The 24,922-nt window shown below is 36.0% G+C and overlaps 1 protein-coding gene across 6 annotated transcripts in view; it reads right to left on the bottom strand.

The window, feature by feature from the left end:
• BIRC6 (baculoviral IAP repeat containing 6) overlaps positions 1-24,922 on the bottom strand; it is a 210,165-nt gene that overhangs the window by 162,844 nt on the left and 22,399 nt on the right. For all 6 annotated transcript variants that reach the window (XR_001918779.1, XM_018055092.1, XM_018055093.1 and 3 more), the window contains exons 2-8: positions 19,847-20,028; positions 17,786-17,923; positions 11,052-11,245; positions 7,657-7,768; positions 5,975-6,057; positions 4,151-4,373; positions 3,909-4,069 (exon numbers count right to left, since the gene is read on the bottom strand). Coding sequence is in view for 5 of the 6 variants with exons in the window: in XM_018055092.1 (XP_017910581.1) it covers positions 3,909-4,069; positions 4,151-4,373; positions 5,975-6,057; positions 7,657-7,768; positions 11,052-11,245; positions 17,786-17,923; positions 19,847-20,028 (1,093 nt within the window). In the remaining variant the exon portion in view is untranslated. The remainder of the gene's footprint in view (positions 1-3,908; positions 4,070-4,150; positions 4,374-5,974; positions 6,058-7,656; positions 7,769-11,051; positions 11,246-17,785; positions 17,924-19,846; positions 20,029-24,922) is intronic.

Here is a 24,922-nt window from a genome sequence, read left to right as displayed (position 1 = left end):
TGGGTCAGGAAGATCCCCTGGAGGAGGGCATGGCAACCACTCCAGTATTCTTGCCTGGAGAATCCCATGGACAGAGGAGCCTTACGGGCTACAGTCCAGAGGGTCACAGAGTCAGACATGACTGAAGTGACTTAGCATTCTACTCCTGAATTCAGCAAAGTTATACCCTAAAACCAATTAGAACAGCTGAGTAAATATGTGTGTATAGAAGTGTTTTCACAGAAACATGCATTCCATTTGTGTTTTACTCTTGGTTTTATTTATTTATTTTTTGCTTGTTTGGGAGGGGATGTTAAGAAATCCTTGACAAGCAGGAAAACTACTACAACTTAAGAGTCAAGACAAGTAGCCAAGAAATTGCCAGCCTCTCTCTTTGCACCCAATTTTATTCTGTCTCCACTGTTAGCAGACAAGATAAAAAGATATAATTACAGAGCACTCCAGCACAATATTAGTCTGTGTCTGAATGAACAATCAGCACATTTATAGTAGTTCTAAAATTTTTATAAACTACAAAAATTAAAAGATGAAGTTCACAGGAAGGAAAAGTAATTCTCCCTTTTTGAAACAATACACTGCAGGCACATCCATCTGAAAGAACTAGGCATTTATAATGCTATAAAATATAACTGGCAATCTCCCTTAGCAATGCTTAAAGTAACGTCTGAAACTGGGGTGGGGAGATATTTGCTTAGATATTTTTGACAAAATTTCTGTGTTTTTTTCAACTGGTAGTAATTACCATGACCAATTTCATGCTATAACTTAAAAATTTTTTAAAACGATGTGAAAAAGATAAGCTCCTAAGTTAGCTTTAAGCTATTCAAATACTAATGGTTAGTCTCAGAAAAATAATAAAGATGCTCGGAAAAATAAATCTTAAGAGGAAATATTAATGACTGGTAATTTATCCAAAATAAAGAAGTCCAAACCAAGAAAACACAGTAGATTTTGAGGATTTCTGCATCAAGAAAAATAGCCAAATATTACCCATCTACACTTAGAATAAAAGATAATCTAGTAGTAGTAAATTTAAAGACAGAGTTTAGGTGTTCTGAAGTTACTAAGAATGTTACAAAGGATTGCCAGATAATTACCTTAATTAAATCACCAAAAAAAGGCTTTATTGTGAAAGTTTTCAAAATAGTATTTTGAAAAATATATTTGACAGAAAAACACTCATACTGCCATGTGATAAAATCATGAGTAAAACAACTGAATTGTACACTTAAAAGGGTGAATCTTGATAGGTAATGATGCATCAATAAATTTCTTTTAATCACATGAATTAAAAAAAAACTGCACAGCTGAAGTTAACTTTCATGACTTGATGGTATGAAAATGGAGACTCCATTCAATTTACTTCCATATATTTTCCAACATTTCTACAATAAGCATGCATGTATAGCTGACCATTAACACACAGGTTAGATGTACCAGCCCTCCCTGCAGTGGAAAATCTGTGTATAAATTACAATAGTTGGCCTTTTGCATCCATGGTTCTGCATCTACAGATTCAACTAACCACAGTTTGTGTAGTATTCATTTTAAAAAATAACTGGACCCACACAGTTCAACACTGAACTCACGCTTTTCAAAAGTCAACTATACTTACACAACAGACACTAAATTTACTAAAGTCTTTTACATTAAATAAAACCTTTTGCAAAGTAATAAACAGGCAAAAAAATATATGAACAAGTTTAAAATGCTTAGTTAAGATTATATGTGCTAATAGTATAGATGTATCTTAGTTTTGGTGTATAACTAAGATATACAACAATATAAGCAACTTTAGAGTTAACTCAGGAAATTTTTGCCAATTTGAAAAACATAACATAGAAATGAGGCATCTAGACAAAATGTTAATTCGTTAAAATTAAATGTGTCCTTAGGACTTCCCTGGTGATCCAGTGGTTAGGAATCCGCCTTCCAATGCAGAGTTCTCTGGCTCAATCCCTTGTCAGGGAACTGGGCAATTAAGCCCATGCACCCACAACTAGACAGGCTGCACGCCACAACTATGACTCGATGCAACCAAATAAATTAAAAATACATTAATTAAACTATACACATCCGAAATATTCCTTAAATAAATTCAGAACAAAGACAAATGTTGCCTACTAAGTAGAAACAGACAAAAAACAATTTCTAAGCAAGCTACATTGTAATACTTTAAACTTGTTGATTAAGCTTTAATTCAGTTAATGTATTATTTCTCAAGCTAATGAAACAGTACATTTTAAAATAAAATATACTATTATATATATACTATATCTTGAGCCTTAGAGGCAGAAGTGGTTTGATTCATTATATCCAATACCAATCCAACAGGAATCCTGCTAACTCTGGAGCAGAGGAAGCAGGGATAAAGGGCTTAAAGCTCCACCTCGTCAGCTTCCTCCAACCACCAGAGTAATCTTTGTAACCTTCTACCCAAAAAGATTTTAACTCTCTTAAAAAAGCGGGCAGAGGGATTTATATCTCAACCCCAGCACACTAGCTCAGATAACACCTGTCCACCAGAAATACTGGATATACGTTTACCTAAAATGTGAAACACTTTACCAAGGTGTGTGTGTCTATCTGTATAATCTTAAAAGTACACCTTGATTCAAATTTTAATCCTCAAATTACAAAACTCTGGAGTCAAAAGTTCTAATTAAAGTCAGTGTGTTCAGGACATACCGAGTTCATTATCTTCTATGAATAATTTTCCACTAATTTCTAAGAAAATCAGAGATCAAGCAGGATTCATTTTCAGTTCTATTGGCAAATATGGTCAAACTCAAGACAACAATGGGCCAACTGCTTTCTCATTAAGCTCTCACAGGGACTTGAAATAACTGAGAACACCATGATGCTTTAATTCAGCCTGTTCCAGAGCTCAGACCACATTCATTTACAGACCCAAAATTTCCACATACTATTAGCAACAGGGACTAGACATTTCATATGCAGTGAATTTTCCATTAATAATGAAAAAAATCTCCATTAGTACAGTTTCACTACCAAACAGTGAGGTAAAATGATTAAATCACTGTGGGGTAACACCAATCACACATCAGTAACACAAGAAGCCCTGCAAGTGAAATGACAGATCTCCATACAAGACATCTGAGCACAGATACGCAGGCTCCATTTCACATTACTGCCTTCAGAATCTTACAAACTGGTAGCTGCTATTGCTGAAGACCAGCTGAGTGGCTTATGGAACCCTTCATTCTGCCTCCATGGGACCATCACAAATGTAGCTCTATAATCCAACCCAGTTCAGAGTTACAAGCGCCTCCTGGGAGACAATTAGGTGACTGTGGATTACACTCTCACTCTCTCTCCCCTGCACAGATCAAATACAGCCACAGAAATCATGAAGCTCTAGAAAGGCTGAATGGAAGAGAATCCAGCACAAGTCTACCAGAATCTTTCATTGGCAATGATTATTGTACCTCAACTCATTGCTAACTACTAATACATTTAAATAAAAATTAGATTATCTAGCCTAACCACAGGTTATTTCACTATTGATTACCATTTCTATATTTTAGGTGCTAATGAAAAAAGGAGAAATGAACCAAATGATTCAACGGCTCTATGAAAAGAATTAGTAGAAGGTGAAATTACAAGTCTAATCCAAAGATTTCATTATTTAGAATTTATATTTCAATAGAGTGATTATTCCATCAGTATGGATTGAGACAGAAAATAAAATATGTTTTATAGACTATGGTGTTGGTGAATGAAAATTTATTTCAGGAATTATACTGTTCTTTTGGATTTCTAACCAAACAGTGACTCTCTAATCTCTTGATCAAATGCCTTCTGTCTAATTAGAATTAAGAGAATATACAATTTAGGAAGAGAAAACACTTAATTTCCATAAATATTATTAAAACAAATTTACACACCTATCTCCTTCCAACTTTGGTATATCTGAGCAACTAGAGGAGTCTTCCAGCCATGCCAAAGTTGGTCTCCTGGATTCAACTGCCGAGCTTGGTTCTCCCGACAGAATAAGCTGTTGTACAATCGCTGGATCATACGCATTAATTTCAAACTTTAAGTGCACCTAAACAAATAAATGAAAAGCCTAAATTTACAACTGATTTTTTTTCAGTTACTGATTTGTTCCTTCAAAATTAAAACATACCTTCATAAGTTTGGAAACATCCCATATACAGATCTTTCCTCGTTTTGTTGCAGCAGCTAAAAAGTGAGGGCAGCTCCCGGACCCAAAGCAAGATATTCGGTCAGTTCCATCCACGCAAGGAAACTGTGCAGGACTTGTTGCAAGAGTGACCGACAATGGTACATTCTGTGTATGCTCACCTTTCACAAACGGGCAGTTTGGGGAATGTCTCTCGTGTTCAGACCTTTACACCAATTAAAAAAGGGAAAGTTTAAGCAACTAAGCTGTTAAGTCTGTAACACTAAAAGAGAACTCTATGATATTTTTTCTTAAAAATAAAAAAAAAACAATTAATTTAACCCTGAATATTCACTGGAAGGACTGTTGATGAAGCTAAAGCTCTAATACTCTGGCCACCTGATACAAAGAGCCAACTCACTGGAAAAGACTTTGATGCTGGGAAAGACTAAAGGCAAAAAAAGTGGGTAGCAGATGATAAGATGGTTAGATAGCATCATCGACTCAATTAACATGAATTTGAGCAACCTCGGGGAAATAGTGGAGGATACAGAAGCTGAGTGTACTAAAGTTCACAGGGTCACAAAGAGTCAGACGGACATGACAGCAACCGAACAACTATAACATTCTGTAATTAAAGACTCAAATACCAAAAATTTTCATTTTACTAAGATCACTGTAACATATTAACCACTCACTTTAACAACACTGCACCTACAACTTACCTACGTCCATATATAAATCCTGGACAATTTGTAGTACAACAAGGTGTCTTACATAAATGCTTTTACATGGCATCTCTCCAGGCACATGACATTTGAAACGGATTCTGTCACAGCTAAACCTTAGAGCATTTTTCCTCTTTCTAATTTCATCTGAGTTTTAACTTTTTAATTAAAATTTCATTTTAATAAGTGACATTTGACTATCTAAAATATAGCAAAAGACACACTTCAGGCCTAATATCCAGCCCCAGTAATCTCTGATCCCAACTCCAGACAGCCACTATTATACTCCTAAAAGATTTTTATAAACTTATACCCATATGTATACATACAGAATAAACAGAATTTTCTTTACTTTAAATAAATAGCTTATTATATAGTTCATTCTACAACAGCTTTCTTGATATAATAATGCACTGATGATGATTAATAGAGAATTAACTGCTTATTCCTTTAACTGTTGGATCAGTCAATTATATGAATGTATTTTATCTATCTAGTCCCCTCCCAAAAGGCGTGTAAGATTTCCCAGTTTTTCACTACAGTGACCATTCGTGTTGTGCATAAGACGGTACCTGATAAAACACATTATACAAATGTTTGCTATTATTACTATTTCTATTAGTAGGGCCTCAGGGTAGTTATGTAAAAGTGAGGTTCCAATACATGATCTCTAATGTTTAACCAAGTTCTCAAATTTTATGCACCAGAACAGACTCTCTAGAATTACTTTGAAATTAGAAATGTAAATCCTAAGGCCCTCCTTCCATGGACTCCCTATTGATGAGCTGCCCACAAAAGAACAGGCTGAACTGCTGAATTTAATCATGCTTTTAAAATTTATTTTGTCATAGCCTTCTAGTTTTCAGTCAGAGTATACTTCCATTCTTTGGCACTTCTCACATGTACAGACCTTGGGAAATCAAAGACCTTAGAGATCCTGTATGCCAAGTGATATGACAGAGCACAGACAGCATTACCTCATTCTCTTAGAACAGAGGCAAAAATAGAGATGACAAATGGCAAGAGTATTAATATACAGATTAGAAACATAAAACATAGAAGCACTCAGCCTATTATGTCCAGAAAAGTCAGGACTCACCAAGGTTCATCAGTAGGTTCCCAACAGACGAGGCACACACTGCAAGTGAAGCACATGGCCCTATCGTCGCCAGACGAGGCGGGCTGCAGGCGTGTGAGGAAACAGGAAAGGCTCATCAACACTGAATTAGCTTAACGAAAACTCTTCTAGATAAGTTCATAATTTTAGGTAAAATTCCATATTGAGAAAAGAAAATTAGCCTATACTATTAATACTAGGCTTCAACAATATAGTTTTAATCCCCAAATGTTTATATATTTGCTGCTTTGTTTGAAAAATTCTGTTTCATCAGCAAACAACCACTGAATCAAATATGCGGACACACAGCCTCAATCTCTGGCCCAACATCTTGTAACTGTATTACTAAAGTATTTTAAACATAGTTAAGTATATAAGAGGAAATAGTCTAACAGATTTATTTTGAAAAACTGAATTCTATGCTACTATATAAGCAGGGTAAACATAATTTTTGTGTTTAATAAAAAATAAAGTGAACATAATTCATGTAACATTCATTAAGTAAGACACTTAGGACCAAATGACACACACACACATATACATAAATATATATAAAGTCAAAACCTGAACTGAAATATACCTTTGAAAATTAAAATTAATATTTTTGAGTACTTACTCTACTTAGTGCTTACTACATCTAAAGTGTAAATATATTTTTTAGAAGACTGAGACTAATCAGCCCCTAATACAGGTAGAAGATTCTAGAAAACCTATGATTTGATCGCTTTGAAAAAAATGGAATACAATGAACAACAGCTAAATGGAAAAAATATCCAGGTGTCACTTAACAGAGGCTGTTATATGAAACAATACCAAAAAATAAGGAAGAAAATAAATTATTAGGAAAAATAGTCCTTATTCAATCCTTAATTTAGGAAAATAATTTCAATAATTCTAATACTAGCCAGTCTCCAAACAAATCTATCTTTAACTGGAAATCTGATGGACTTTGAATCAAATCTTCAAATATCTTGGTTTTCTGATAAAATATTAGTTTAAGATACTCCAAGAACCCTTCAAGATAATGAAGGAATAATTATTCTTAATATACTTCATGACAATAATAATTCAATGTATCCAAAGTTTAATTTCGTTCCAAAATTAAATAAGCATGTTTTATGTAAACTGATATGTAATTATTAATTTCTTAGCTTCTTTAGCAATGGAAAAACACTGGTGAGCTAGTCAACGTTACTCAGTTGAAGTTTCCTTTAACTGGTTTATTATGCCAATCTGAACTCATTTTTCGTAACTTGCTCTACACTGGCTCCGTGAAGTTTTCTATAATCTCCCATTCTCATGTCTTTTTCTCACACTCGTCCTTACACTGCACACCCTCCTCTTTTCCTACATAAGATTATGACTCTTTCCCTTAATTTACTTCTCTCTCTACATTTCTTAATCAGTTCTTCAATACACATGCATTAACTCAGTTATTTTTTTTTTAACCTTTTCACCTTTCATACGCAGTATGAGATATAGGAAACAGCCAGTTAGTATTATGATCAAAGAAAGGTGTAAGAACAAAACTCACATTACAGACACACAAGCATGGAGCCACGTACATAAAATAACATACATGTCTGAAAATGTACTAAACGTTGATAGTCTTACTGTAGGCTAAAAAGTCATATTGAAAAAGATTTTTCGACAGCCTTATTTACCTGATGATAAAATCCAGCTTGAGCCATGGGATCTGGCTGTGCCCATCTATACCCTACATGAGGCCATGAGGTAAACGTCTCCCGTCTGTTAGCTTCACTATACATCAATGATCTAAAAGTAAACATACTTTATGTAACCAAAGTTAGGCATCAAATTACAGTGACCCTATTACTCACCACTGAAGAAAAAAGCTTATCAGATTATCAACAAAAACTGGGAATGTTTAATGACCAAGTTCAAATTTGTATTATAAATTTCAAATGATAAGTTTTAGGAATTTCCCATGAACAGAATAGGGAAAAAGAAACATGATAAGATGGCTGCTGCTGCTGCTGCTAAATCACTTCAGTCATGTCCGACTCTGTGCGACCCCACAGACGACTCTGTGTGACCCCACAGACAGCAGCCCACCAGGCTCCCCCGTCCCTGGGATTCTCCAAGCAAGAACTCTGGAGTGGGTTGCCATTTCCTTCTCTAATGCATGAAAGTGAAAAGTGAAAGTGAAGTCGCTCAGTCATGTCCGACTCTTAGCGACCCCCTGGACTGCAGCCTGCCAGGCTCCTCCGTCCATGGGATTTTCCAGGCAAGAGTACTGGAGTGGGGTGTCACTGCCTTCTCCAGATAAGATGACTACAACAGATAATTCCATGGGTAGATTAAACTAACCAGTGTTGCATAATAGCGAACAAGAGCAGAGAATCTGAAAATGTAGAGGCACAGAACCCTATGCCTTCATCAAGTGACACGTTTTGCATAAATGGATAAAACCACAGCCAAAGGAACAGTAGTTGTACCCCAACCATACTGAAAAAGTATATTCTAGTTTAAGTTTTTTTAGGTAGAAAGCAATTTTTATGTTCTTTCTCCAGAGAAATCCTTTTTCAGGAAATCTGTACTTTTCAGGGGATTATAAAAAAAAAGGAAATCTTCACACGTTTTCATTAACATAATTAGCTCATTGAGACTGAACCTGCAACAACAATACCAGAATATCTTTTTAAAAGAGACTATCAAAATTAGAAAAAGTCCACACAGCTTCAAATAAGAAAGGACCAGTATGCAAAGTTCCTTTTCCTAACACAGAAGAGAAACTGATTCAATAAAAGAAAAGTGGTAAAAATTCATCACTATGAGACCAGAAAAATACTTTTTTTTTAATTCTTCCCTTAAATTAGTACATGGTTTCTTGTAATACTGCTAATGAGATTTAGGTTTAACTCATAGTTGTGTCCTGATTTGGAAAAAAAAAATAATAATTGCTTGATCAGGCTACAGACATCTTCATGTTTTCAGAACAGACAATCTGTCCATGTAAGTTATACTACCAAGCAAAACAGCAATAGCATCCGGTAGACCCTTACTCAAACCTCCAACAGACTTCAGAGTTTAAGGTTTTCATAAGGATTCCTAGAATCATATTTAATGAAATAAAAAACACAGACTACATCAAAATTAGAATTTTGAGAGATTTTAACACCTCCAGAAACACTGAAAATCCCATCTAATGAATGCATTTTCTAAAACAAACCATTCACCACAGCTTACACTGATTTCTTTAGAAGGTCTCCTACTGATTACAAAGAAAATAGCTCTGAAATTATAATCTAAAGATAGGCCAGGCTCTCAGACAAGAAACATTGATTCCTTCCTTTTTCCTTCTCCAGACATATTGCAAAGAATATTTTAATGATAGCCAAAGACATATCACATGACAGTTAAAATTAAAAAGGGCAGTCTCTACATTTTGCCCAAAAGTTAGAGACAGCAGGGTTACTATGGAATATAAAAATACTTCCCAAATGTTAACAACCAATAGACGTTACTTACATAATAAAAGAAACCACTTAACAAAAAAGGGGCAACTGATTAAGCAGTTTTGGTTTACAAAAGGATAAACTAAAAAATATTGCAAACTAATATAAGAGAATATGGGAATTCCCTGGTGGTCCAGTGGCTGGAACTCCACAGTTTAGCTGGTGAGAGCCTGGATTCAATCCCTGGTTGGAGAACTAGGATCCCACAAGCCATGTGGAACAGCCAGTTTAAAAAAAAAAGAGAGCTATACTTAAGATAACAGAAGTTAAAGGTTAACTCATTCACTAATATTTTTGTTACATTGGCATGTACTCTTTATAAATGTACTTCAGAAAACAACATTAGCAGTTAAATTCACATTCAATGAAAAAGTGAAAATGTAAAATGTTACATGGGAAGGCAAATGCGAACTTAACAAAATCGCTAAATGTAGTAACTCAGCAAAATGGTTCTAAACTTCAGTACTAATAAATATTATCTCAAATAAAAATCACTTAAATTTTTCAGTGAAGGCACTACTGACTTTTAGTTTTCTATAAAGCATAACTCCCAAGAAATCTCTACTGAAGAAAATAATAACTGAGGTATGACTTTTTTAAACACTTTAAATCCAGGGCAGGCAGCATAAAAACCTTAATTCGAAACTGCCCTAGAAAAACAAAAGAGAGAGGGTGGGATGATTTGGGAGAATGGGAATTCTAACATGTATACTATCATGTAAGAATTGAATCGCCAGTCCATGTCTGACGTAGGGTGCAGCATGCTTGGCGCTGTTGCATGGGGATGACCCAGAGAGATGTTGTGGGGAGGGAGGTGGGAGGGGGGTTCATGTTTGGGAACGCATGTAAGAATTAAAGATTTTAAAATTTAAAAAATAAAAATAAAATAAAAATTAAAAAAAAGCCCACAAAATGGCCCTTGAGTGCTTTTTTAGCTCTGCCCATTCTTTAAGAATATTTATCTATTTGGCTGCGCTGGGTCTTCGTTGCGGCAGGCAGGGTCTTTAGTTGCGGCAAGCAAACTCTTAGCTGTGGCTTATGGGGTCTAGTTCCCCCGAAAAGGGATCGAACCTAGGCCCCTTGCAGGGGGAGCTCAGAGTCATGGCCCCTAGGCCACCAGGGACATCCCTTAACTGTCCATTTTTTAAGTAGGAAATAATATATGGCTCTTATATTCAAATTTTGGGACAGTGTTTTAATTTACCAAAATTTATGCCAAAGGTCACAAAATTCATCAAGGCAAAATAATTCTTATATACTGAATAATTATCTATAATATATATTACATATTGAATAATTATAATATTAATGACTCAAATATTTACTAAGCAACTACAAACCTAGAATTTAAAATATATAGGTTCATAATCCTCTTAAACACTTTCCAGGCACCAAAAAAAATTGTTTAACAACAGCAATTCAAGGAGTAGTTTGCTTCATTTCAGTTTTTTGATCAAAATAAAAATCTAAGTGATTTTCAAAAATATTTAAAATCATAATCAAATTTACAGTTATTCTGTTAATCAAAACACTAATCAATTCAATGTTACTGTCACATCTCTTTATAAGCAAGTTCATACCTGTCCACAGAACGGCCTGGCCCCACCCCAAGTTCTGGACGCGCACTAGGTAAGAGGTAAGACAATCTGTCCATCACTGAGGAAGCCACAGGTAAGGCAGCAACATTTTGATTGATTTTCTTAAGTTCATTCACAATGGCACTGGCAATGGACTTCAACACATGATGAGGAAGATGAAATGTAACTGTGGCCCACTGAAAGAAAACAGCAGTGTAAGCAAAAGAAAACATACTCAATAGTTTCTACCAAAACCCTGATTTATACATTATAAGATAAATAACTATTTATAGTCTCAAGTCAGTTTACTCCATTAACTTATAATTCAAAGTAAGAACCTGCAATTACATAAAAAATGAAGTTAACCATCCTGAAAAAAGAATGTTTAGACCCAGATGAGAGAGAAAGAAGGACTCTTACTTACTTTTGTTTCTAGACCTAATCTGTTCATAGATTCAGAGCCTTTTGGTTGAAAGGGAGGCCAAATCCCCTTGAGAAAGGATCCCACAATGATGCCCCAACTCTCCACTGTCAATCATACCCCAAGCCTTCCTCAAAGGCACCTGTGGACATTCACTATAGTCACTGTGCACTTGGGAATGGAAATGCTGTGTGATATTCCAGGCACTACAAGAGAGGAACACTGAACTAACCTAAAACAGCACTGTGGTCCATTAATCAAAATGGAGACTTATGATGGTGAAGTGACTACTGGAATTTTGGCCCAAAGCTGTCTCAGTGAGCTCTGTGGATCCTCAGATCTATCTTGTAGCTATCTCACTAGCTCCCAAATGTGTAACTGGAAGAGAAATAGAACAGGCAGCTAGAAAAGTTCCTACACTGTTCCTCTGATCCTCTTGGACTACTAAAGGAAGAAAGGTCAACCAGGAGCCCCTAGAACTTTCATTTTTTTCCTACAAAGCTACTGAACTACAGCAATACCACATTCTGAGGAAATTTATGAGATTAATGTCACATTAACAGACCTGACAGAGGGGTAATCAAACGACCTCAACTCCATTTAACTGACCCACCGGCCCATGCAAAATGTAAACGGATCTTGAAGAATGACCGTGGATTGTAAAATCAGGTGGACTTCAACTGCAGCTGATATTTCAGATGAGGTATTTTTACTGAAGCAAATTAACAAATCCCTTGATATTTGGTAGGCAGTTACAATTCTGTCAAATACCTTTTTGTCTACACTAATTTTAAGGGCCATCCAAAAGTAAACTGCTTTTACCTGGCAGAAACAATAAATCTGCACAGTCTTACCCTAGGACTCATGCTCTTTACCAAACTCTAATCTGCAGGGATCCTAATCAACCCAACATCCTGCCAATCAGCACCTTTATCTATTGTATTAGTAACATCACAGTAACTGGTCCAGATGAGAGGAAAGGAGCAAGGACCTTAAATGCCTTAGTAAGACAAATGCAAGCCAGAGAGAATCAATATCTCCAGAAAAACTCAGGGTCCTAAAATCTCTGTGAAGTTTCTAGAGGTCCAGTAGGCTAGGCATGTCAGGATGTTTCCTCCAAGGTGAAAGAAAAGTTGCTACAACAATGAAAAAGAGGCACAATGCTCAGTGGGCCTAAGCAGATTTTGGATCCAGTGTTCAGCATATTTGAGAATGTTGCTGTAACTCAATTATCAAATAATACATGATGAAATTCCAATACTCTGGACACCTCATGTGAAGAGTTGATTCATTGGAAAAGACTGTGATGCTGGGAGGGATTGGGGGCAGGAGGAGAAGGGAACAACAGAGGATGAGATGGCTGGATGGCATCACGGACTTGATGGACATGAGTCTGAATGAACTCCGGGATTTGGTGATGGACAGGGAGGCCTGGCGTGCTGCGATTCATGGGGTCACAAAGAGTCGGACACGACTGAGCAACTGAACTGAACTGAACAGAATAAGAGGTTCCTCAGCACACCCAGCCTGGAAACTCCCATCAACAGAGGAGCCTGGTAGGCTGCAGTCCATGGGGTTGTGAAGACTCGGACACGACTGAGCGACTTCACTTTCACCTTTCACTTTCATGCACTGGAGAAGGAAATGGCAACCCACTCCAGTGTTCTTGCCTGGAGAATCCCAGGGACGGGGGAGCCTGGTGGGCTGCCGTCCATGGGGTCGCACAGAGTCGGACACCACTGACGCAACTTAGCAGCAGCAGCAGCAGCACACCCAGGCTGAATCACAAGATGCTCTACCATGTGTATCTTGTGAGCATATTCAATGACACTAGAAGTATCTGCAACAAGTAAAGATGCTGTAGGGAGTCTCTGGGACAGTAATGTAGCAGGATTCTAAGACAAAACCATGCCTCTCCTGTAAACAATTCCTCTCCTCTTGAGAAACAGCTCCTGGCCTCTTAGTAGTTAGTTCTCATAAAAATGTGTCTACCCATGGGACAAGTGTGCATGCAATCAGAGCTGGCCATCACAAACTAGGTGCTATCTGATACACCAAACCGTATTACTGGGTGTGAGGGCTAGTATTCCTTAACAGGTTTATAAGAAACCAATCTTGAGAAAGTCCAAAAGGCAATTCAATTTTGAACCAGCTGAATAATCAAGGAGCTGAGATTTCTACAATACCTATTCTGACAACAGCTCCTTTCTCATTCCACACTGATGGCTTCACAAGGAACTCCCTATGATGGGATAATTGAGGAAGAAAACCTTTAGATCTGACATACAGATGGTTCTCACATTATGAAAGTGCCGTACCAAAGTGGATGGCTGCAGCACCACAGTCCCAATCAGGACAGGGATGAGGGCAAATCTTTTCAGTGGGCAGAACTTCAGCCAGTACATTGGACTGTTCTCTTTGTCTGGATTGAGAGGTGACCAGAAGTAAAGGTCCTCACTGATTAATGGACAACGGCTAACATTTTGGCTAGATGTTCAGACATCTGGAAAGATCAGGATTGGAAGACTGTTAACAAGGAAGTCAAGGGTAAAGGTCTACAGACAGACCTCTCCAAATAAACACAGTATGAAAATATTTGTGAAATATGTGAATGCTTATCAAAAGGCATCCATTATAGAGGAAATGGGCAAATTATACACAGTATATGAATGCCACTCACTCTTTTGCCATAACCACTCCAGTGCTTGCTCAACGAATCTATATGCAAAATGCCATGGTAAAAGAGAGAGGGTGTGCACAGGTCCAGCATGAACTTGCTCTCACCAAGACTAAGCAGGCTAACTGCAGGCCTGCCAATAGCAGATACCAAAGTTGAGCCACCAATGGGACACCATTTTCCAGAAGAACCATCCAATTACCTTACTGCAGGTTGATTATATTAGATTTCTTCCATTATGGATTGGACAGCAATTTGTCTTTACTGTAGATACGTATTCTGACTGTGCATTTAACTGTTCTGCCCACAATGCTTCTGCCATAATATTAAACCACTAGAAAGTAGTCTATACAACTTTGCTTTTTGCTTCTCAGTAAGAAAGCACTTCAAAGGTGGGGGGAAGGGCTTGGAGGTTTGGAGGCAGTAGAAGAGGTAGGGGCAACAATGGGCTCTTGCCCCATGAAACTGAACTGTCTTACTGTGGTGTCTTACAGAAGGAGATGACCTAACAAAAAGGTGTGGGCCGTTCCAAAGACTCATTTTCAGTACTAATTGGGAGAGATGCTTAAAAGTCTGGAATTCTAACATTACAGGATTATGTATATGCTTTTAATCAACAAAAAACACATAATATAGCTTCTCTCAGCAGGGTTGCTATTATACTTAATAATCCATTTACAGCTTTTTTTTTTTAAGCTTTAGGCTCTAGAGGTCTTGTGACAAGGAAGGAATGTTCCACCAAGGGTACAACAATGGTTGCACTGAATTAGGTGTTAACACTGCTAACCAGCAATCTTGGGTTCCTCTTGTCACTGAGATCAAACCAGTCAATCCTAAAGGAAATCAACCCAGAACGTTCATTGGCAGGACTGATGCTGAAACTGAAGCTCCAATACTTTGGCCACCTGGTGCAAAGAGCCAATTCATTGGAAAAGACCCTGCTGCTGCTGCTGCTAAGTCACTTCAGTTGTGTCCGACTCTGTGCGACCCCATAGACAGCAGCCCACCAGGCTCCCCCGTCCCTGGGTTTCTCCAGGCAAGAACACTGGAGTGGGTTGCCATTTCCTTCTCCAATGCATGAAAGTGAAAAGTGAAAGTGAAGTCACTCAGTCGTGTCCGACTCTTAGCGACCCCATGGACTGTAGCCTACCAGACTTCTCCGTCCATTTTCCCAGGCAAGAGTACTGGAGTGGGATGCCATTGCCTTCTCCACTGATGCTAGGCAAGACTAAATGCAAAAGAAGAAGGGGGTGACAGGATGAGATGGTTGGATGGCATCACCAACTCAATGGACATGAGTTGGAGCAAACTCCAGGAAATAGTGGAGGGACAGGGGAGCCTGCTGTGCTGAAGTCCACGAGGTTGCAAAGAGTCAATCAGAATAGACTTAGCAGCTGAACAACAATATACATTAAATCATTATACTGTATACCTTAAAAAAAAAATCACACTGTACAACAATAACTTGTCGCTGAATCATCAGACAAAGTGGGTGGTAATTCTGCTGGTTAATATGATTAAAACTGACAAGGGAAACTGGATTGATGGAAGTAAGGAGAATTTAATTACAATCCAAGAGATTCTCCAGGGTGCCTCTAAGCTCTTCCACATCCGATATACAAGAGTGAAAGGACAATTACAACAACTTAGCACAGCACTACAAAGGATCTGAATCCTGCAAGAGTGAAGACTTAGGTCACTTGACAGTATAAAGACACCTGACCTTAACATTGCTAGTTAAGGACAAAGGGAGCATGGAACAGCTAGGAGAAGGAGACTGTAAATATCAAGAATATCATCTTTATATTATACACAATTACAGAACTGAGAGATATGGTAACTATATATTTCTCATTACATAAATGATAGATGGATGAAGATTTAGATAAAGACATAGAGAGGTAAGTCATTATTTTACAGAAGAATTTTTTGTTGTAGTTAATTTAGTGTTTAGGTTTAGATGGGTTTAATTTAGGTTTAGTGATTAGGTAGCACAGCTCTGTTACCTAAACACTGGAAACTATAAATTTTAAGAGTAGCTAATATCACCTACAGATGGATAAAATATCTTTTGAAACTTTGTGTCTGCCTGTTCTGGGGACAGGGTGAGACAAATCTTCATTTTCCTTTTAGGAACAGAGCCTCTTGTTAAGTAAAAGCATAACATTTTTGTTGCACGAAAGTTCAAACATGTATAGATGGTATGTATGGAGATGATGAGTAGCCAAAGGAGCAGACTGCCAGTTATTAAGCTACTGTCTCTCAGGTCCAAACCTACCCTTTCCTCTCTTCTCGGTCATGTTGGGGCTGGGATACTATAAACTATTATTTCTTCTTTACCAACTAGTTTCCTGACTGTCAAGTTCTGAAAGGAACACAGGATGGAAACTGGAAAGCATGATAGGGGAAAAAGACTTGCTTCTTGCTAAAGTACTTGTCATTGCTGTCAACATCATGTTAGCAAAGGATCTGGTGGCAGCAGCTGACTCCTCTGATCTTCAGAAGTTTTTCTGTTCTGTTTTCTTAGCACTCCGAGGACCAGTCTCACATATCTCCCTCAGAGGCACTAGCATCAGCCGAGTAGCACCCCCATTCAGAACTCCGAGCCTCAGTCCATCAGGCTCCAAGCTCCAAGCTCCTGAGGCACCTACTGGATAACAACTCCACCTCAGGAGTCCGAAGTCCCAGATCCAAGAGGCTCTTTTCTTAAGTTTTTAAGGATCTAGGTTCTAAAACCTGAACATCCTGTTCCTTCAGACCAAAATGAGTCCTGCTTCCCACAGTTACCATCTGTGTTACCTCAGGGTTTTGTTTTCACTTTTTTGGTTCTCATACACATATTAAGTCAATTTCTCACAATGCTGAAACACACAACATGGTTTCTGTTTTTACTAAATAAAATGTTCCACTAATGGAATTAAGATTCATAAAATCATGGTGAATTTATAAAATATACTTCAATATAAATATTAGGAAGAATGCAGGTGATATATGAGCACTGATATGAAAATATCCTCAATATACATTCTTCAATGAAGAAAAGCAAGGTATATGCTATAATCTGAATGCTTGTGTCCCCGCAAAATCCATCTGCCGAAATTCTAACCCAAAGGGGCAGTCTATTAGCAGGTAGTGCCTTTGGAAGGAAGGTGATTAGGTCATGAGGGTGGAACCCTCTTTATTTTATAAAAGGCTCCAGAGAGATCCCTTGCCTTTTTCACCATATAAGGACACAATGAGAAGGTACCAGCTATATCCCAGAAAGAAGGACTTCATCAAAAGAAATTCCATTCATCACAGCAGTCCAAACAGACTAAGCAGTCCAAACAGTACACCACAGCACTGCAGTGTAATTTCAACTGCACTTGAGAAAGATGCTTACAAAGGCAAAATTGTTTTAGAAAACAGCTTCTACTTTACATGCTTCAATATAAAAATTGTATATGTATTACATTTATAGTTTTTTTACAATCTTAAAAGAAAAATGCAGAAGAATTAATGAAATATAGCCAAGGATTTAATTCAAAGCCCTATCTCCCACCATAGTCATCAGTGCAAGGAAGAACAGAGAAAGGCAAAAGTATGGTAATGCTCTTTCTGTTATAACCCTAAACAAAGTCATTTTTTTCAACTTCTTACCTTAGCAACTTTGTGGTTTGCTGCAGTCTCATGAGATGTATTTTTCAAACCATCTTTGAGCTGCGTGATGAACAAATCATAACCCTCTGTACTAGAAACATCTACCTTTTCTAAACATGCTGATAAGAGTTGTTGTGCCTAAATAAAAAAAGATCACAAAAGATTAATCATACCAAAAATGTTTAATTCAGATTCTTACACAAATATTTTAATTCTGAAAGGTACTATATGAAAAGTTACTACTTCTACTTTTTTTAAACAAACTTAGCTAACCAAATAATGATTTGCAAGGCTGTTACAAAATTAAATGAGATATAGCAATGTACTCAGCATAGTACCACATAGTAAAGTCTCCATACATGGAAGTTTTTATAAACCAAAGCCAGACAGAAAAAACTGGACAAGCTGAAACTATAAACAAAAATAAAAGAGATAAAAAGTTAAAGACAAATGTAAAGTCCCTCAGTGAGCTTTATCACTCATTAAATCATCAGGTAATTTTTAAAAAGCCCTTTGCATTGTTACCCACATATTCAATATGAACTACATTAACAGAAATATATGGTCAATATATGGAAAAGAACACATCCACACTAATCCAACCAAACCCAGGACCACATACTTTAGGCAAGACAGTGAGAAACCAATGTGATGCAGGAAAGGGCACCTGGGATGGTGGAAGAACTACAAACAGTATTACATGAACAAGACAACTATAATTATTTGTGTAAAAAGACAGAAAAGCAGCAACAGACATCACAAGCTGGCAAGGTGGAAGAGGTGGCAGAAGTTGGCTAAATATCTAGCTAAATACTGACTTCAGAGTCCATTTTACATAAATGTTCAACTATTTTATTGTAATTCTGTAGTTCCTACATTGTACACTACAATGTATAGAAGATATCAGCTTTATTAAGATATCACCAGGTCTAATTTCCTTAAAGTAGGAGGGGAAAAAATATTCAATACAAGTAGAACTAATTAATTTTCTGTCCAAAGATTTTAACATGCCCCCAGATCGAGATATTCTTATGACAAAAAGATGGCTACTCTGTTTTCAGAGCTCAGAATTTCAGCAAATGCTTTCAATATTAACATACTAGATGACTGTGATATGACACTGACCCACACAGTAACACTTTGCATGTCTTAAAAATGGGAAATAAGCTACATTGATTTTATCAACTAATCATTTCAATCCACCAAACACAAAACAGTTAATAATCAACAAACTGGGATAAAGACAGAAATAATATCTCACTTTTAGGGGGAATACATTATAATCTCTTATATTTTTAAGATGATTTAAAGTCTGATAAATCTGAAAAATATAGTTTTAAATTATATGATATGAATATCAACATACACAAAAGGATTTAAGTTACGATACACTTATACATTGATTAATAAATATGTAACACAAAAAATATGTATGTTGAAATTTTAATCTGGAATTGTTAAGACACATGTTACATAGCCAAGATTACAGGTTGTCCATTAATATTTATTTCTTCTTTTTTACTATTAAAGAAAAAAACCACCTCAGCTTAATGTGGCCATGTGACTAAATTCTGGCCAATGAATTAACTGAATATGAAAAGGGCACATGTGAAACAGTTTGTAAAACAGAACAAGAAAAATGAAGGAGGGGGTACAGAGAGAAGGAAAGGGCGAGGGAGGGAGGTAAAAGGGGAAGGAGGAAAGGAAGGGCAGGTAATGCCAGTGCGCTCCCTGGCCTTCTGTCCTCCCTTTCCCTGAAACTGGGAAGTAATGAGACTTGAAGCAGCAGTCCTGGACTCAAGAGACGGAAGCTAAGTGCTGCAGTAAGCAAAGTTGTCCCTATACTTGGCCTTGTACTGTTACTAGAAAAAAATTATCTTGTTTAAGCCACTGTATTTTGGGGTTTCTGTTAAAGTGGTTTAACCTGTACAATTCACAATTCCTTGTTTTTATAGGGGTACGTAGATAATATCCTCAAAGGACAATCTAATTCCATTTAACTACTAGTAAGTCTGAAACTACATTAAGTAGAAAAGCATACTGACACTTATTTCAACTTACCTCTGTGACAGGTAATTCAAGCTGAACCACATCATCTTGCTTTGAAACTGGAGTTTGCAGAGCAGTGTCTAACAACAAGATTCCATTAAGGTCCTTCCTACACCCTACTGCATAATCATCCACAAAAATAACTTTATCCACGGCAGAAATATACTGACATTTCACCTGTCCACCTGGTTTAGCTGTTAAAAGAACAAAAATTCAACACTGAAGATGTTAAGACCAATAGATCTTTTAAAATAAATGCTTACATGGCAACTAAATACCTTATATAATCTTTGACTAGAAAAAGATTCTCTAAAGGGCATTATTAGAACTGATTAAATTGGAATATGTACTGTAGCTTAAAGTAACAATATGAAATTATCCGAACTTGAAAACTGTATTGCTGTTATAAAGCAAATATCATTGTTCTTAGAAATAAACATAGAAATAGTAAAAGACAAAAGGATATGATATATGCAACCTATTCACAAGTGAGCAAAAGTAGTATGAATGTATACATGAGGGAATGATAATCAAATGTGGTATAATATTTAAAATATCAAAATTAGTGGAACCTAGTAAAGGTTATAGGGAAGTTCTCTATCTTACACTACTTCAAAATAATTTGTTTTGAAAAAAAATTTAAACATCCAATACTACACAACATTGTACATCAACTATACTGTAATTAAAATAAATAAATATTCAGTATTGTTTTACAACTTTCCCCCCTTCCCCTACAAAAGTCATTAAGCATAAAGTCAATGTGGACAGTTTCTAGGTAATGACCTCAAAAGTTCTTTTGGGCTTTTATACCTAAGATATGCTTCCCAGGTGGGAAGATGGCTTCCCAGTCCCAAGCGGCGCTAGTGGTAAAGAATCCTTCTGCCAATGCAGAAGACAGAAGAGGCATAAATTCAATCCCTGGGTCGGGAAGGTTCCCTAGAGGAGGAAATGGCAACCTACTCCAGTATTCTTGCCTGGGAAATCCCATGGACAGAGGAGTTTAGCAGGTTATAGTCCGTGGCGTTGCAAACAGTCGGACACGACTGAGTACACACACATACATATCTGAGATAAAATTATGGAAGATGGCTATAACCTAAGAGAACTAGTAAAGTGTCTTAGTTCAACTACTACTGAAAAGCCACAGTCAACTATTACTGAAGATCAATGTCCTCTGAAGTTTCTGCTGAATCAGTATCAGGAAGAGTATTTTAATAGAAAATGAATATACTAACCATAAAATTTATCAGAATAAATTAAGAGCAGAATTTCAAGGAGTATTACAAACGATAGTAAAACACGGAAGCTTTAAAAATAAAACCAAAAAGCACAATTTGGAAAAGATAACACTGATTTCTACATTTTAATTCATAAGAAGACTAATATTAAACACTGTCATGAATACAGTCTCTATAAAAAGACTTGGAAAAAAATTATCAACTGTAAAATTTAATTGTACTAGTGAAGAAACTTCTCTGTGGACATGTAATTCTGCCACCAGTCAGTACACCTTATTCTAAACTCCCACCATAAGTCTACAGAATATTCCTGATCTCAGCACTGCTACTGCGCAGAAATACAAAAGCAGCAAAGATATAGACCAGGGTCCTACTCATCAATGTCTAGGACAACTATAAAACATGTTATAATCAATGAATATTAGGGTTAGTTTTCTTAATCTCAGATTATTATAGCTCTCTCATCTTGGAGGCATTACAAAACTATTAGACACTTATTCATTATCTACATAAAACAAAGAAAAATTCATAGAATTTCTATAGTTCATTCTCAGATCTATTGGTTTGAAATGTATATCAGCATATAGAAAAATAATCTCTGCAATACAATAAAACAGGAATATTTACCTACCACTTCTCATCTCTAGGTAAAACCACAAGAAATCATACAAATTATAGGAACTCAGAGTAAAATTATGTAGGAACCTGTAAAGATAGTTTCAAATTTTAAAACAGACTATTCCTTTTTTTATAGAGGTTTTTGGTTCACAGGAAAATTCAGCAGAAGGCAGGGATTTCCCGTATGTGCCATGCCTCCCACACATAACTGTAAAATTTAAAAAAAAAACAAAAAAAAAACTACAAACTGTTTTGTTTTAGGGATAGGTCATTAGGTAAAGAACTATAAAAACCATTATTTTGTTAAAATTTTTACAGAGGTATAAAATGTGAAAATCTACACCAGGGTTTTCAACTGGGTTTCCATGCAACCCCAGAATTCAATAGATCATGACAAAGAAAAAAAAACAAACACACCTTTTTATATTTCTTACACTATATAATATTAGCACTCAAAGTAATGCACAGTGACCAAACCAGCCTTATTGGCAAAGACTTCAGAAGTCTTTCAGGCCCACAGAGCATGTAATAGGACCATGTTTATTCAGATGAGTCCATTCCCGGTAATTTTGACCTGAGTTACAAAAGGCCATTTGTAAGCAGTGACTTGCTGCATTGCACAGCAGAAGGCAGTAAACTGATTATCCGTCATACTACCCTACCCTAAAGGCTCTTTGAGCTCATATGACCTCTTTTTAACTAATTACACCTGCGAAGACCCTGTTTCGAAATAAGGTCACAATCTGAGGTTCCCATGAGAACATGAATTCTGAGGGAAGATTATACAACCCACCACAGACTCTTTCTCTGAATCTTTTACTCAGCCTGAGAACTCTATTTCAAGAAAAAGAGCTCTGTTAATGTAGTCGCATAGTATGCTCAAGATTTTATTTACATCTACCCCTAAACAAGTTCTAGATTTCTGTGAAGAAAAAATATCTTTCAATGAACAAAGAAGGTTTTAGGGAACTTTTCATTGTCTTAACATGTTCGAGCAAGTCTTTTTTACCTGACAAAAAATAAGACCAAGGACACAAATTCTCTAATTTGGGAAAAAAATGAAATCCATGTGTGCTAAAGTGTGACCCAGAACTGAGTATATGTACAGCAAAAAAAATAAATAAATAAAAGATAGGTTTCACAATGTGAGGTAAAAAATCAACATTTATTTTCAGTTATAAGAATAACAATTCTAAGTGCATAAAGGTTCATAAAAGAGATGAAGAAACTAAGAAACCTATGTCTGAGCTCTCAGTAAGAAAATATCTTTTTAAAATCTTGTATGAAATTATATGTTAAATTATACTTTTATTTATATTGCTTTGTTTCATGGTTTTGGAAGTATTACTATGGAACACTGTCAACAAATTTTAATGCTGCAAATAACAGTAATTTAAAAAAAAACTTATAACCTATATTTAAACTTCCAAGGCTACCTTTAAAATAAACAGAAATTTGTAGTTTATTTGCCCTATGAGTTTAAAACATCTGAAAATAAATTTCTCAAAGAAAGAAGAGCTATGCTTAACTAATGTTATAAGTTTTTGAGGAAAATCAGCTAAGAAGTCATTTTTCAGTTTTTATATAGAGGGGGAAAACTCTTAGACCCATTCTATACCATATGTTGTACCTTGTTAGAAGACAACTGTAAAATTACTTTGAACCCTACACTGATAAAGTTTAAAAAGAAATTCAAGCAGAAAATTTAACAGAAGAAACACTCAAATTTCTTCCAGCTATACCAGATATAAGCAAACTTCCTATAAAAAGATCAATAGTATTTAAGGCCGCATAAGAAACACTCAAATTTCCTCCAACTATACCAGATTATCAGCAAACTTCTTATAAAAAGATCAAATAGCATTTAAGGTCTTTTCTCACAATTACTCAACAAAAGAAACATTTATTTACTTGATTTTAGTAAATAAATGGACGTAGATGTATTCTAGTAGCATTTATTTATAAAATCAGGAGACAGGCAGGTGGCAGGCCATAGTTTGCAGATTCCTGACTGACACTAATGACTTGCATTAGTACAGATTTACTTTAGGAGCAGGAGAAATTTCACAAAAATAATAAGTTAAAAATTCACAGCCAGACACAAAAAGCTGCTGAAACTTAAAACTAAGAAAAATCTTGAAAGCAACCAGAGGATATGTTACGTACAGGTAAGTAATAGCTACAATAAAAGCACGTTTATCATTTAAAAATCATGGACTTTACTTGGAATTGAACAATTTTTAAAGTACTGCAAAAAAGAAATTCTATTCAACAAAAAAAAATCCATCAAGAATGAAGGTGAAATAAAGACATTCTCAGATGAGGGAACACCAAGTAGAAATTTTGCCAGCAAACCTGCTCAGAAAGAATCACAAAAAGAAGTTCATCAAAGAGAAGGGAAATTATTTCAGAAACAGAGTATCAAGAATGAGGGAAGAGCTACAGAAACGGTAAATATCTGGGTACATATAAGTGGTAATTCTCCAACTCAGTCTTTTAAATGTATTTGGCAACTGAAAGCAAAAATTCCTACAATGTCTGATACTCTTCAATGTCACATATATATAATAAATAAGTCAATTATAACTTAGAAGAGGAGGATACAATAGGGTGGTATGGTTTCTACATTCCACTTAAAGTGGTAAAATACTGATTCTAAATAGACTGAGGAAAATATATATTGCAATCCTTCAAGTAACTATGAAAACACACAAAAGCAACAGATAAGGTTAAAAAAAAAAATCAAGCCAAAAAAGCAGAAAGAGAAAAAAAGAGGAAACAAATAATAAAATGGAGCATCTAAACCAAACTTCAACTATTCATTAATCAAAAATGGCCTAAGTACGCCGATGAAAAGACAAACTGGAATTGAAAACACACATGCAAAGAAACTTTTATCATTCTAAAAGGGTAAAAAGATGGAAAAAAGATATATCACATAAATGTTTATCAAAGAAACACGGAATCGTCATATTTAGATGAGAAAAAGATCAGAACAAAGAAAATCACCAGGGATAAATGAGGACATTACATGATAAAAGAGTCAATTCATGAAGCAATCCTAAATATATACACACACCTAACAGAACTTAAAAATACATTCAGCAAAAATTAACAAGAACTGAAAGGAGAAACAGACATCCATAATTACAGCTGAAGACTGCAACTTTCAGTAACTGATAGAACTAGTGGACAGAAAACGAACATAGATGTAGAGAAACTGAACACC

The sequence above is a fragment of the Capra hircus genome, chromosome 11 (assembly GCF_001704415.2).
Source record: "Capra hircus breed San Clemente chromosome 11, ASM170441v1, whole genome shotgun sequence".
Classification (NCBI taxonomy): Eukaryota; Metazoa; Chordata; class Mammalia; order Artiodactyla; family Bovidae; genus Capra; species Capra hircus.
This window is presented reverse-complemented; position numbering and strand designations above follow the sequence as displayed.